General features: G+C 38.2%; 1 protein-coding gene across 10 annotated transcripts in view; it reads right to left on the minus strand.

Annotated features, from left to right (window-relative positions):
• Window positions 1–14,618, minus strand: part of MTMR3 (myotubularin related protein 3) — a 140,424-nt gene that overhangs the window by 41,111 nt on the left and 84,695 nt on the right. For all 10 annotated transcript variants that reach the window (XM_044243942.1, XM_044243939.1, XM_044243941.1 and 7 more), the window contains 3 exons: window positions 12,580–12,659; window positions 3,122–3,211; window positions 2,396–2,512 (listed from right to left, as the gene is read on the minus strand). In XM_044243942.1, coding sequence (XP_044099877.1) covers window positions 2,396–2,512; window positions 3,122–3,211; window positions 12,580–12,582 — 210 coding nt within the window. In that variant the 5' untranslated portion in view covers window positions 12,583–12,659. The remainder of the gene's footprint in view (window positions 1–2,395; window positions 2,513–3,121; window positions 3,212–12,579; window positions 12,660–14,618) is intronic.

Here is a 14,618-nt window from a genome sequence, read left to right on the forward strand (position 1 = left end):
ATTATCTTGGGACTTTTACATGACATGCAGGTTCTATGCCTTAGAGGGTTATTATGCTGAGATAACACTTTTAGGTGAGGAAATGGGTCAAAAGTAAGAACAGTGTAAGTTTTCTTAAGCACTATACCTCAGTCATAATGGAGAGTCAACAATTACAGTATACAGCCTACTACTCATATACTACTGTTAGAGAGGATGTTGACACAGTCCTAGTCACACAGAAATTTGTTTTTAAATGAGCTTTAAACCCAAAAGGGGTTTTAAAATGGTCTAATATCCATTTCAAACTCATATTAACTTCAATTCACTTAACATTTACTGAATACCACAGCACTAGGAAACATGCTAATTCTGAAGATACAAACATGAAGAACCAAAAAATTATAACACATCTCATAAGTATTGTAAAGGCATGCTTGAGATACTGAAGAAGTCAGAGGCAAGGGTAACAAACTGTCAGGGAGGGAACAGAGAAAGGCTTCACAGAAGTTACCACCTAAAATGGGTTTTGACAGATGAAGAGAAATTCCCCAAGCAGGAAACAAGAAAGAGAATTCAAAGGTGTGTGGTATGGCTTAATACTTTAAGGAGGGTGGTTTTATTAATAATATAAAGGGGAGAAAGAGGATAAGAGAGAAACTGACAGAAAAGCTGACAGAGACCAAGGATCACACCACTTAGCCTGATACCATGCTAAGTAATTTCATCTTAGAAATACTGAAGAAACAATGGAGGCCTCAGACTGGTAAATGACATGATCAAATCGATGCTTTCTCTCCAACAGACCCTATTTCCAAATAAATCTAAAAACGGCCTCGGAAATACCTGGCTCTCAGGCAGTAAGTTGAGAAATAGGGGACAATATGGAAAAATACAATAACATGAAACTGTATCATCCCCTCATGCAATTTAATTACAATTTCATTAATTCCAATCAGATAAACAATTAAACACAAGATTAAAGTGGGCAATTCTACTAATTATACTGTCCTTAATTTCATAGTGGCTGGGAAGCAAATTCTGGTTGCCAGGATTTTATAGGAGTTTTCATCCTGTTCCCTCCTATCATGACCACCCAATACCAAATGGACCCTTCTGAATACAGTGCTATATGGTATGAATGCACAGCATGCCTCTTTCCTTGATGAATCCTATATGTATTTTTAGCTGATGGACAGTCAGAGCCCAGATCTACACGCCAGGAGAAATTCAAGCCGAAACAGCTCTTTGATACTACAAAAAATACTACTACTACATAAATAATAAAAGCCAATTATTAAAAAAAGGACAGCATTTCAACAAACAAAAGAATTTGACAAACGAGTTATGTAACTTCTGGACCACTGAGTAAAGTGAACTTAAATGACAGATTTCAAAGAACCCAAAATGAAACCTAAAACACACAATGTAAATTCTGAATGAAAGGAGAGTTCTGAACTTTTTTTTTTTTTTAAAGATTTTATTTATTTATTTGACAGACAGAGATTACAAATAGGCAGAGAGGCAGGCAGAGAGAGAGAGAGGAGGAAGCAGGCTCCCTGCTGAGCAGAGAGCCCGATGCGGGGCTCGATCCCAGGACCCTGGGATCATGACCTGAGTTGAAGGCAGAGGCTTTAACCCACTGAGCCACCCAGGCGCCCCGAGTTCTGAACTTTTATAAGAAGTCTTGATACATTTCTCAGGGCTCAAATCAAACTGCAGAAAGAAAGCCACAATACCAGCAAAGGAAAAAGGAAGAAGGCATTCATTTGGTGGAAGTATATGAACTTGCATATCTTTGTGGTGAAGGCACATTCATTGAAAACTAACGATGGCAGTGCACTGAAGAACCAGTTCACTGAGAATACCCTCATAACTGAAAAGGGCAAATGCACTCTTGAGAACTGAGGGCCTCCCTTTTCTTCAGTAATACAGTCCATTATGCAAATAAACATTATATTTAACATCCATGCTTATTCCACTAAGAAGCAATTAGCATTAACTTCGTCCTATAATGAAAGTCTGCATGGAGTTCAAAGTACACCTCATCACTTGACATCAAGGTCCCAGAAATTATCTCAACTGAGGCAGCTGTTAAATACTAAAGATTGAAGAATAAAAGCCTATACAGCCTTTGTGTGTAATGACACACCATTACCTAGTACAAATCGTTAGGTGTTACTAAAAAATGGACAATTCAGCTGACAACTACGTTTATTATTCTGAATCAAGAGTAAGAGTTGCTTGTTAACCTAGTGTCCCCTGAGTGCTAACTGAGAGAGAGAAAAGCAGAGCACACAATGTTTTCATACCCAACTGTATATAACACTTCTCTGAGAACATAAACGATTTCTTTGGTTTTTTTTACTTCCTTTCTCCCTCTACTTTAGTGGGAAAACAGTTGGTAATCACTTACATTAACAAGAGACTCCTTGAACTTGATGTGAAGTCTATAATTAGAAAGGGCAATGATGGCATCCTCAGCACGGCCCACATACTCTGTGCTTTCTCCATGAAGTTCGAGAAAAGGAACCTTCAAAATGGAAAAAGAAACCTTTCAGAGTTCTAAAGCAGTAAAGCAAAGTCTTCAAGTACAGGCTGGACAAATGGATGATTAAGACCTGTCACTCAAAAATAAATAAATAAGGGACTTAAAAAGGATGATTTATATCCATATATCAAATATACCGGTTATTCAAATCCCAGACTACTGAAGGAATGACAGAGAGATGATCCTCTCAAATAACGAATTCTCAAGAAATAAGACTTTCTAAAAAGAGAGATTGTGGGGTGCCTGGGAGGCTCACAGGGTTAAGCCTCTACCTTCAGCTCAGGTAATGGTCCCAGGGTCCTGGGATCAAGCCCCGAATTGCGCTCTCTGCTCGGCAGGGAGCCTGCTTCCCCCCTCTCTCTGCCTGCCTCCCTGCCTATTTGTGATCTCTTTCTCTGTATCAAATAAATAAATAAAATATTTTTAAAAAATAAATACATAAAAAGAGATTATTTTCCAGGTTGCATTTCTACTATGAGTATAGTTTAGGGAAAAACAAAATTATACAGTGCATTACTTCAATCCATTAGCTCTGCTACTGTTACTATGAGGCTAAATACTTACTTCATAATCAAAGTGGCCTGTAATTACCTGAAGATTCTCATCCTCCCGGATCAGCTGCTTCCTGGGAAAAATCTGATTGGCCTGGATGCACTCAAGGCTGTGCCGAGTCTCTTCATCCTGGAAAAACCCAAAACCTTTAAATAATTTCAAAGCTCTCAGTCATCCATATTTTATTTTTCTGCCATGTCTAGTAGCATGATCACAATTCAGAGTCCAGTTACCAAGGTAAACAGGCAGAAAGCTCAAGGAAAAAATATTCATCCCCAAAGTATTCCATACAATACATAAGGTGTCTCTAGTGAGAGTACATGGATGAAAAAAAAAGTTTTGAGCGTAAAGAACATTTTTACTAAGCACAAATAAACTGTAACACATTACTTGTAAGAGAAACCAAGACAGTTTTTTCTCTTTGCTATAACCTTAAATTCTTATTTTTGAATGCTATATCCTGAATTACTGAAGAATTAAATGGTGTGGTATCTACAATTTGCTTCAAAATAACTGGAGGGGGAAGGGTAGAAAGGAAGTGAGTGGGAAACAAATTAAACAGGATTATCCATGAGGGATAACTGAGAAAACTGGGAAAAGCAGGGGTTCACTAAACCATTGTGTCTACTTTGGTTAGATGTGAGATTTCCACAACAGAAAAGGTTTCTTTAAAAATTTAAGTTTAGGAACTGAATCCCTCAAAAACTGAAAACATGTGACCCACTGTCCCTAGTTTAATCTGCCTTAAATCACGAAACATTTCTATTACGACAATTTCAAAAAAAGCAGCACTAAATTCTCATCTAAATAGCACTTGAACTAATTATAATGTGTATTTAAAAAGTAGTTTTTTATACTATGAATTTTTATGGTTTAGGAAGACAGGAGTAAAGCAATCTACTGGAAAGCCTAACTGTAAATTATTATAGAATCTGTTTTATACAGCACATTTTACAAAAGCAAAAGCCATATCGTGTCCTCCGACAGCACTAAGAATTATAACCACTAATTAGAGGACAGGTCTACCTACATGTTCTGCTTAACACAATCCCAGCAATTCTTTAAATTTCCTCAAAGGGAAAAATAAATCCTACCTATAAATCCTAACTATAAACCCATTTATGGCTTTACCTAATAGCAATCTTAATCATAACACAGTAACACTACTAATGTGACTCTCAAAGTGAGATCTACAGATTCTAGGACCTTTCAGGAGCTCTATGTGGTCAGAAACACTTCCACATTAGTACTGAGACATTATCTGCCACATTGACCTTTGTACCAACAGTACAAAAAGAATTAACAGATAAAACTACTGACACCTTAGTATAAGCAATGACACCAATTTCACTGTCGATGTCTTGGATAAAGCTGAGGAAAAATGATAAAATTTTATTTAATCTTGACCCTTTGTTAAGTCTTTTTTTTTGTTTAAAGATTTTATTTATTTGACAGTGAGAGATCACAAGTAGACAGAGAGGCAGGCAGAGAGAGAGAGAGGGAAGCAGGCTCCCTGCTGAGCAGAGAGCCCGATGCGGGCCTCAATCCCAGGACCCTGAGCCGAAGGCAGCAGCTTAACCCACTGAGCCACCCAGGCACCCTGGTAACTCTTTTTATATACAGGAAATAATATGAAACACTTATGCTACATACTGACATGTTATGGTTGTTTCAAGGTAAAGCATCCGTGCAATGGTTGTTTTTGGTTGTTTTTTTTTTTTTTTAAAGATTTTATTTATTTATTTGACAGTGAGACAAGCGAGAGAGGGAGCACAAGCAGGGGGAGGGGGTGAGGGGGAAGCAGGCTCCCTGACCTAGCAGGGAGCCCAACGTGGGGCTCAGATCCCAAGACCCTGGGATCATGACCTGAGCCTAAGGCCAACACTTAATGACTGAGCCATCCAGGTGCCCCTGTGCAACTGTTTTAGTTACCAGCTAAACTAACCAGTTCCCCTCCCCCATTAAATACCATTTTAATTGAAAGAACATCTGACAAGCTATAATTCAGACTTAAACTCACAGGGTTTTTTTCCCTACAAATGACATCATTAATTACTAATGATAAAGCTTTTATGTGAAAATTTGAATCTTGGAAAACCCACCATCTGCTAAAATGAAGAGCTCCACAGATTGCCAATACTTAAGCAGACTTTTCTGACAAAATCAGAGCCAATACTACCAAATGTGATTTTTATTTTCATTTTTTTAAAGATTTCATTTACTTATTTGTCAGAGAAAGAAGCAGCACACAGGTATACATGCAGGGAAAAGCGCAGGCAGAGGGAGAAGCAGGCTCCTGCTGAGCAAGGAGCCCAAATCAGGACCCAAGCTAAAGGCAGATGTTTAACCAACTAAGCCACCCAGGCACCCCCAAGTGTGATTTTTTTAAAGAAATTACAGGGGTGCCTGGGTGGGTCAGTCAGTTAAGCATCCAACTCTCAATCTCAGCTCAGGTCTCGATCTCGATCTTGGGATGATGAGTTCAAAGTCCCACAATTGGTTCCATGCTGGGTGTTGGAGCCTACTTAAGAAAATAAAAAGTAGGGGCAGCTGGGTTGCTTGGAGGGTTAAACCTCTGCCTTCAGCTCAGGTCATGGTCTCAGGGTCCTGGGATCGAGCCCCGCATTGGGCGCTCTGCTCAGTGGGGAGCCTAGTTCCCCCTCTCTCTCTGCCTACTTGTGATCTCTCTCTCTGTGTGTCAAATAAACAAAATCTTCAGAAAAAAAAAGAAAAGAAAAAAATAATAAAATAAATTATAAAGAGAAATAGGTCTATATGTGAAAGATCAATATTATTCAATTAACAATTATTTTCAAAATGACAAATGCATAAATAATGTTACAAAATCATGCACGGTTAAAAAAGATCCATTTAAAGTGCAAGATAGACCAATGGCTTTAAAGGTAATAGAATATATTGGGGCACCTGGGTGGTGCCATCAGTTAAGTGTCCAACTCTTCATTTCAACTCAGGTCATGATCTCAGGGTCGTGAGATCGAGTCCCATGTCCAGCTCCATACTCAGGGCAGAGTCCACTTAGGATTCTCTCTCCCTCTCCCATTGCCCCTCCCCCATCCAAAATAAATAAATCTTTTAAAAAATGTAATAGAATGTAGTAAGTTCACTGATACGGTTTCAGATTCCACAATGCAACTAACCTTTAAAGAAATATTACTTGTCCCCCCCCCCAAAAAAGAAACATATATTCCTTGCTTTGGTATAACAGAAGAATACACACAATATTCTCCAGATGGAAAAACTATTAAAATATTCTTCAAACTATATATCCATGTGAGGCTGAATTTGCTTCACATTTTTCAACATTTTTTTTCAACAACAAATTTTAACAAATTAAAAGCAAAAGTAGATACGAGGATCTAGCTATCATCTATTAAGCAAAACATTAAAGAGATTTGTAAAAATTTTAAAATAATGCCACTGTTTACACTATCTCTGGATGAGGAAAAAGTTACTTTTCAACAAAAATGTTATTTATGTCAACATTTAGTCGGTTTTTGTTACTTTTTTTTTTTTTTTTAAGATTTTAAGTAATCTCTACACCCAACATGGGGCTCAAACTCACAACCCCAAGATCAAGAGTTGCGTGCTCTTCCATATAAGCCAGCCAGGCACCCCAGTTACTAGTTTTAAATGAACAAAAGAACATTTTAAAGACTTCTCAGGTTTAATTCCTAATAAAGTATAGACAGACATATCCTATGTAAACAAAATCTCTCTAGGGTCCTCAATAATTCAGCAATGTAAGAAGGGATCCTCAAAGCAGAGGTGAGAAAACTATAGTTCTATCTACTATACTGCAACTCAAAATACCATTCAAGTGGGCTCATTTTAAGTCACACTTCCTCTAAAACCATTCTTCCAGCACTAATCTGTGACCAGAAGAGCCATACAGAAATTGAGTAACAATCCCTCACCCATCTACCACCATAAAAGCAGTCTCTTGGCTACTAGCTGACTGGGCCCATTCCATCCACCCACTTTATTTTGAGGCAGAAGAATCTTACCTTTTAAAGGTTTGATATTCAAAATACAGAAAGACATTACTGACTTAAAGTTCTAAAAATAAAACTGTAACAGCTTTACAAATGGCTCATGAAATCCAAAAAAATTTACGAAACATCAGTCATCATTAAATAAAGTCTTGTTATATCTGAAAACAAATGAGGTGTCAACAGAGTCACATCCCTAGTGCTGTGAGGTATTTACCTTGATGAATTAAGAAATTATGACTGATAATTATAAAAGTTAAAGTATAAAAAATTCAATTTCTCATAGTAAAAAAAAAGTTTAATCAATGCAGTATATTTCAGTAAGGTTAATATCGTGTGGCTTAGAACCTCTAAAAATATAATTACTTGGGGTGTACAAAGGTTTGTAAAAAGGCTCTACTCCCATAAACACCAAAATAACTTGTTAGATAAAGAAGAAATCTGTGTCAGTCTGTTCCATTTTTATCCCTCTTCAGTCATTTCCTCCGAGGTCAATGACTGAGTGAAGGAATAACAAGGGATACAGTTATATTTGGAAGGAACTCATTTTTCTGTGTTACCTTTTTTTCTTTTAACCAATTCTATTTCCATTATTAAGAGGTAGCTCCTGACCCAAAGATCATTGAGTATTTACACTTAAAACCAAGAAAAGGTAAGAGGAATCTTGATTTTAGGAAGATTTTTCTCACAAAAAGCAACAGAGGAAAGGTAGGGAACACTATGAGGGGGAATGCTTTTAAAAATTACTACATAAAAGGGGCACCTGGGTGTCTAAGTCAGTTAAGCACTGGATTCTTGATTTTGCTCAGGTTGTGATCTGGGGGTTGTGAGCTCGAGCCCTGTGTGAGGCTCTGTGCTCAGTAAGGAGTCTGCTTGAGATGCTCACCTTCTCCCTCTGCCCCTCCCCCAGCTCTAAAAATCTTTAAAAAATTATTGCATAGGCGCACCTTGGTGGCTCAGTCATTCAGCGTCTGCCTTCAGCTCAGGTCATGATCCTGGGATACTGGGATCAAGACCAGAATCGGGTTTCCTGCTTGGCAGAGAAGCCCACTTCTCTCTCTCCCACTCTCCCTGCTTGTGTTCCCTCTCTTGTGGTCTCTCTCTCTGCCAAATAAATAAATAATTTTTTAAAAAATTATTATGTAAGGGGCGCCTGGGTGGCTCAGCGGGTTAAGCCTCTGCCTTCGACTCAGGTCATGATCCCAGGGTCCTGGGATCGAGCCCCACATCAGGCTCTCTGCTCAGCAGGGAGCCTGCTTCCTCCTCTCTCTCTCTCTCTCTCTCTCTCTCTCTGCCTGCCTCTCTGCCTACTGGTGATCTCTCTCTGTCAAATAAATAAAATCTTAAAAAAAAAATTATTACATAAAAGTAAACATGCCTCCCTGGCATCACATTAACTTTTTAACTCACATAAACATATAGGCCTAAACTTTTATTCTCTTCAAGATCATTTTACAGAGTCACTCATTTCTTCAAGTGATTACTGGACCTAGTTTTTTACTGACCTCTCAATAGCACAGAATCAAAATAATGTAGCAAGCTAAAAACAAAACCAAAAATGAGAAGCCATTACAAATCTACAAATCTATTCTTGCTGGCACATTCACTTGGATGCTAATCTATGCTAACGTATATAAGCAAAGTAGCCAGTGAAAACTGAAGATGGAATGAATGGTATTGAACATAACAGAGAATTAAGTCAGCAAGGCAAGATCATGAAGTAATATTTTCTTCACAGTCAAATAAAGTAAGTGTGCTTTTTAAGACTATCTCAATTCACATTACCTATAAGGCTTTACAGCTGATTTCCCCCTATACATAAATATGCATTTAATCACTAAGGTCTTAATTAACATTAGGACAAGCTACTGACATCCTAGAATGGGATTTCATAACATAAGTTAAATTAACTGCCTAATTTATTACTTTCTAAATTTCATGGGTAAAAAAAGGTCAAACCTATTCTGATAGAATAAGGAGCTGGAAGGAGACAAAAGGGAAGGAAGAAACAGACTAGCAAGTCTTGGCCTCCTAAGAGGCTTGCAAAATTTCTCCCAGGCTACAAGTAGTAATTTATTAGTACTAGGAAGCATATATTCCATATGGTCGATTTCCTAGTATTGCTGAGGGACACCAGATATTGTGGCATCTGGCAATTCTTAGTCTCTACCAGTTCCATAAGGTCAGTGGGACTACCTACAAAATCTTGAAAAGGGATTAGTCACCACAGTTCCAGGCTAGTTTCTGCTACTGGCTTATATAGGTAAGAGCCATAATCCGTGCATTAGAGGGGAAATCAATATTACAAAGAAATATTTAAAGAATACAGGAAGCAGAGACTGCCAACAAGTCAAAATACCCATTAATTAAATTCACATACAAACTTCCAGGCTTTAAAAAAAAAAAAAAGAAAGAAAGAAACTACTGCTGAGAATAAAATATGTGTAGGAATACTGGACAAAATGTAAAAATGAAAATAATTATCAGTCTCATTGTCAATCCCAGTCATTATCCTTAAGACTGGTATTGAAGGCCATCAAAAATACAAATTTCTCTTGACACAATGCTTGGGATTTGTTTCAAAATAATCCAAGAGTTGACAGTGAAGGAGTCAGAAAAAACAAGTATGGCCATGAATTAATACTTACTGCAGTGGATTGATGCATATGATCATTCACTGTCTTTCTGTGCAAGCTTGAGATTTTCCGTAAAACATGAAAACATATTCTCCTAATGCTGAACATATGAAAAAAGGCTTCAAACTCACTTAATCTTTATAAGCTTGAGAGAGAAGATGTTACTCAAATTAGTACAAAGGTATATATTTTAAAAAAGAAAATTTGGGGAGCACCTGGGTCCTGGGATAGAGCCCCACATCAGGCTCTCTGCTCAGCAGGGAGCCTGCTTCCCCCCTCTCTCTCTCTCTGCTGCTCTGCCTACTTGTGATCTCTCCCTCTGTCAAATAAATAAATAAAATCTTAAAAAAAAAAAAAAAAAGAAAGAAAATTTGGGATGCCTGGTTGGCTCAGTGGGTTAAGTTCTGCCTTTGGCTCAGGTCATGATCCCAGATCTGGGATCAAATCCTGCATCTGGCTCCTTGCTCGGCAAGGAGCCTGCTTCTCCTTCTCCCTCTGCCTGCTGCTCCCCATGCTTGTGCTCTCTGTCAAATAAATAAATAAAATCTTGGGATGCCTGGGTGGCTCAGTTGGTTGGACGACTGCCTTCGGCTCAGGTCATGATCCCGGAGTTCCGGGATCGAGTCCCGCGTCGGGCTCCCAGCTCCATGGGGAGTCTGCTTCTCCCTCTGACCTTCTCCTAGCTCATGCTCTCTCTCAAATAAATAAATAAATTCTTTTTAAAAATAATAAGTAAAATCTTGAAGAAAAAAAAAATTCAGTACTCCTGAATGCACTACACAAAAAATAAGGATTAAGCATATACAACCAAAATGCTGAAACAGAATACATCAATTAATTAGGATATTAATTAAATCAATGGTTCAACAACTTGCAAAATGTTATACAGCTAGTAAAATGAACATTAGGAATCCAATGAATCAATACGGGGAAATGTTTAATTCCTTTAGTGAAATAAGCAAAACAGAAATTTAATTATGCTTTAATTCCAAATACATAAAAAAGTATATATGAGGACATGAACTACATAGAAAGGACTACAACCATGGGTTTTGGTGGTATAATTATCAGAGTATTTGTAAAAACTTGTTATAATGTTACTTTATGAGAAATTTTTAAAAAAATAGACACATGGCCATACTGTTCCCCAACTATAGCACATAAAAGCTTCTCCAGAGCACACCAGAAGACTATTGCCAGGTCACCAGCAGAGACCCCAGCAGCACCAGTACGAGAACCACACTCTTCCTAGCTACATGGTCTATAATAAAGAACAAACCTTCAGTACAGAACAGAGCTGCTTTTATAAGGCTGTCATTTGTTATTCATTAGCAATGGCATACATACCACATAAATATTAGGCAAGTATTTTTTCAATTCATTAAACACTCTGTGGGAAAACCAATAAAATAAAATGTAGTCTAGAGAAAGAATATTAAAGGTTCATCAGTGCCTGGATATATCAAAAAGTTGTTACACCCACAAACTAAGAAAAAACTGGCCCAGCTTCAAAATGAAAGCAGTTACCTTTCTCCCTCTTTTAGTATGACACTTTTGCACAACTAGTTTTTCTGCTGTGTTTTAGTTTGTTTTTAATTTTAAAAAGCATTTTCAACCCATGTCCCTAATGAAGCTTGAAATTAACATGGCCTTTTCAATTCCTTCTTTGTGCGCCAGCATGAAACAGTCTCGATCTAGGAAACATAACAAGGTAGAAGCAGGACAATATTACAGAGCACCATTTCTTTTTTAAGCCTTGAAGCACTGTTTACATATGCTCAGGACTGATAGAAATGTGGCTGGCTCATTGCTGCATCTTCTCTGCTTAGACGGAGCACTAAATGGCTCACAAGTCACTGAAATGGCCATTATACGCTCTATTGTCAAAGACGCAGGTAGGGGTGTGGAAAGCTGCTTCACCTTCAGTGGGATAAAAATACTATCTTAAACAGAAAGAGGAAGGTAGGGATATACTGCTATCCAGAAAGGTGAATTCATAAAGAATATGTGTATGACCATATCATAATTCTTCTACAGACATACCACACACACACACACACACACACACACACACACACAGTTTTCACTACATCTTGCTTCCTAGAAAAAGATAAGAAACCTAGAATCCAAGAACCATGAATTTTAGTCTTAATTCCACTTATTAAATGACTGAAAAGTAACATACATTATCTAATTCACAGAATTAAACAGAAATAAACTATTCTCAGGGGCGCCTGAGTGGCTCAGTCGTTAAGTGTCTGCCTTAGGCTCAGGTCATGATCCCAGGGTTCTGGGATCAAGCCCCGCATCGGGCTCTCTGCTGGGTGGAAGGCCTGCTTCTCCCTTTCCCACTCCCCCTGCTGGTGTTTCCTCTCTCACTGTATCTCTGTCAAATGAATAAGGAAAATCTTTAAAAAAAAAAAAAAAGAAAGAAAGAAACTATTCTAAAACACTAAAATGCTCCATTATTACTGAATAAACAACAAAAGAAAGGTAACAAGAAGAGAGTTCAGGAAAAGAAAAGTGATTTAAAAAATAAAAATGTGGGGCGCCTGGGTGGCTCAGTGGGTTAAAGCCTCTGCCTTTGGCTCAGGTCATGATCTCAGGGTCCTCGGATCAAGCCCTGCATCGGGCTCTCTGCTCAGCAGGGAGTCTGCTTCCCCCTCTCTCTTTCTCTGCCTGCATCTCTGCCTACTTGTGATCTCAGTCTGTCAAATAAACAAATAAAATCTTTTTAAAATAAATAAATAAATAAATAAAATAAATTTTTTAAATGTATGGACCTATTAGTGTTCACTTAATTTCAGGATAGAGTTCAATGCCAATTTTCCTGTTATTTCTTTTTACTTACCATGACAGGAGGCCCAGATTAGGAGGAGAAATCCCCTTCCTTTCTTCAGTGTCCGGCAAGACTTTCCTTTACACGTGGATCTTTAAAAAGGAAAAAAAAGGGGGGGGAAAAACAAACAAAATTGGCAATCTTCCCCTACTTGGCCATATTTTAATTAAAGAACCACACATACATGGATCTGCAGACCTGACCAGAGTCACCCAAGAACATGTATCACCCAGCCAATTCCCCCTAGTTAAATCCAAACTCCATAATGCCTTTGTGAAAATCCTCATTTTCACATGTGAAAGTCCTAACCTATTTCAGCAAAAATGCAGCAAAGACTCAAGTTTCTAACGTTGATAGAAAATGTTATAAACTTTGAATGAAATAATAAAGATTAAAACCAACCTGCAAATGCAAAAACAATATTCTTGTAATACAACCGTTTTTTAAAAGATTTTATTTATTTGACAGAGAGAGAACACAAATAAGCAGAGGGGAGGCAGAAGGAGAGAGAGAAGCAGGCTCTCTACCAACCAGGGAGCCCGAAGTGGGGCCCGATCCCAGGACCCTGGAGTCATGACCCATGCTGAAGGCAGCCGCGGAGCCCAGGTGCTCCTATTCTTGTAAAATTATAGGATGTTTCTGTGCTGATCTATAAATTCAAAATGGATCTCCCTATCTGTGAGAACCAAACTGGCTTAGTAAGCAAAATATGAAAAAACTGCCTTATTGTCCCAATATTCTATGTTCATCTGAAAGTCACACAATAAAAAGGACTGAAATACTGATACATGATAATATGTGAATGAACTGTGAGAATACTATACTAAGAGAAAAAAGCCAGGCAAAAAACCCCATTATTAAATACCGTTTATATGAAATGTCCAGAACAGGTAAATCCACAAAGACAGAAAGCAGGTTAGTGGTTGTCAGGGATTAGGCTGAAGAAGGTATAGGGAGTAACTGCTCATGGATACAAAGCATCTTTGTGGGGTAATAAAAATGTTCCAGAATTAGATAATAGTAGTGTTTAGCACAACATTATATACATTCTAAAAATCCCTCAACTCTAAAAGGTAAGTTTCAAGTGATGTGACTTATAGCTCAATTAAAAAAAAAAAAAATGTAGTTAGGGGTGCCTGGCTGTCAATGGAGTGTGCAACTCTCTCAGGGTTGTGGGTTTGAGCCCCACACTGGGTGTAGAGATTACTTAAAAATAAAATCTTAAGGGGCACCTGGGTGGCTCAGTGGGTTAAAGACTCTGCCTTCAGCTCAGGTCATGGTCCCAGGGTCCTGGGATCGGGCCCCATAAAATCTTTTTAAAAATAAATAATTAAAAAATAAAATCTTAAAAAAAAATTTTTTTTTAATATTTTATTTATTTATTTGACAGACAGAGATCACACTGGGTGTAGAGATTACTTAAAAATTAAAAATAAAATCTTAAGGGGCACCTGGGTGGCTCAGTGGGTTAAAGACTCTGCCTTCAGCTCAGGTCATGGTCCCAGGGTCCTGGGATCGGGCCCCATAAAATCTTTTTAAAAATAAATAATTAAAAAATAAAATCTTAAAAAAAAATTTTTTTTTAATATTTTATTTATTTATTTGACAGACAGAGATCACAAGTAGGCAGAGAGGCAGGCAGACAGAGAGAGAGGAGGAAGCAGGCTCCCAGCCGAGCAGAGAGCCCGATGCGGGGCTCGATCCCAGGACCCTGGGATCACGACCCGAGCCGAAAGCAGAGGCTTTAACCCACTGAGCCACCCAGGCGCTTTAATGTAAAGAGTGTGCATATAATCAAATTCTTCATAAAAAACTAAAAATAATCTTACATCAAAAAAGTTATGGAGGGGTGCCTGGGTGGCTCAGTGGGTTAAGCCGTTGCCTTCGGCTCAGGTCATGATCCCAGGGTCCTGGGATCGAGCCCCGCATCGGGCTCTCTGCTCAGCGGGGAGCCTGCTTCCTCCTCTCTCTCTGCCTGCCTCTCTGCCTGCTTGTGATCTCTGTCAAATAAATAAATAAAATCTTAAAAAAAAAAAAAAAAAGTTATGGAG

This window comes from Neovison vison, chromosome 3 (genome assembly GCF_020171115.1).
Source record: "Neovison vison isolate M4711 chromosome 3, ASM_NN_V1, whole genome shotgun sequence".
NCBI classification, from domain to species: Eukaryota; Metazoa; Chordata; class Mammalia; order Carnivora; family Mustelidae; genus Neogale; species Neogale vison.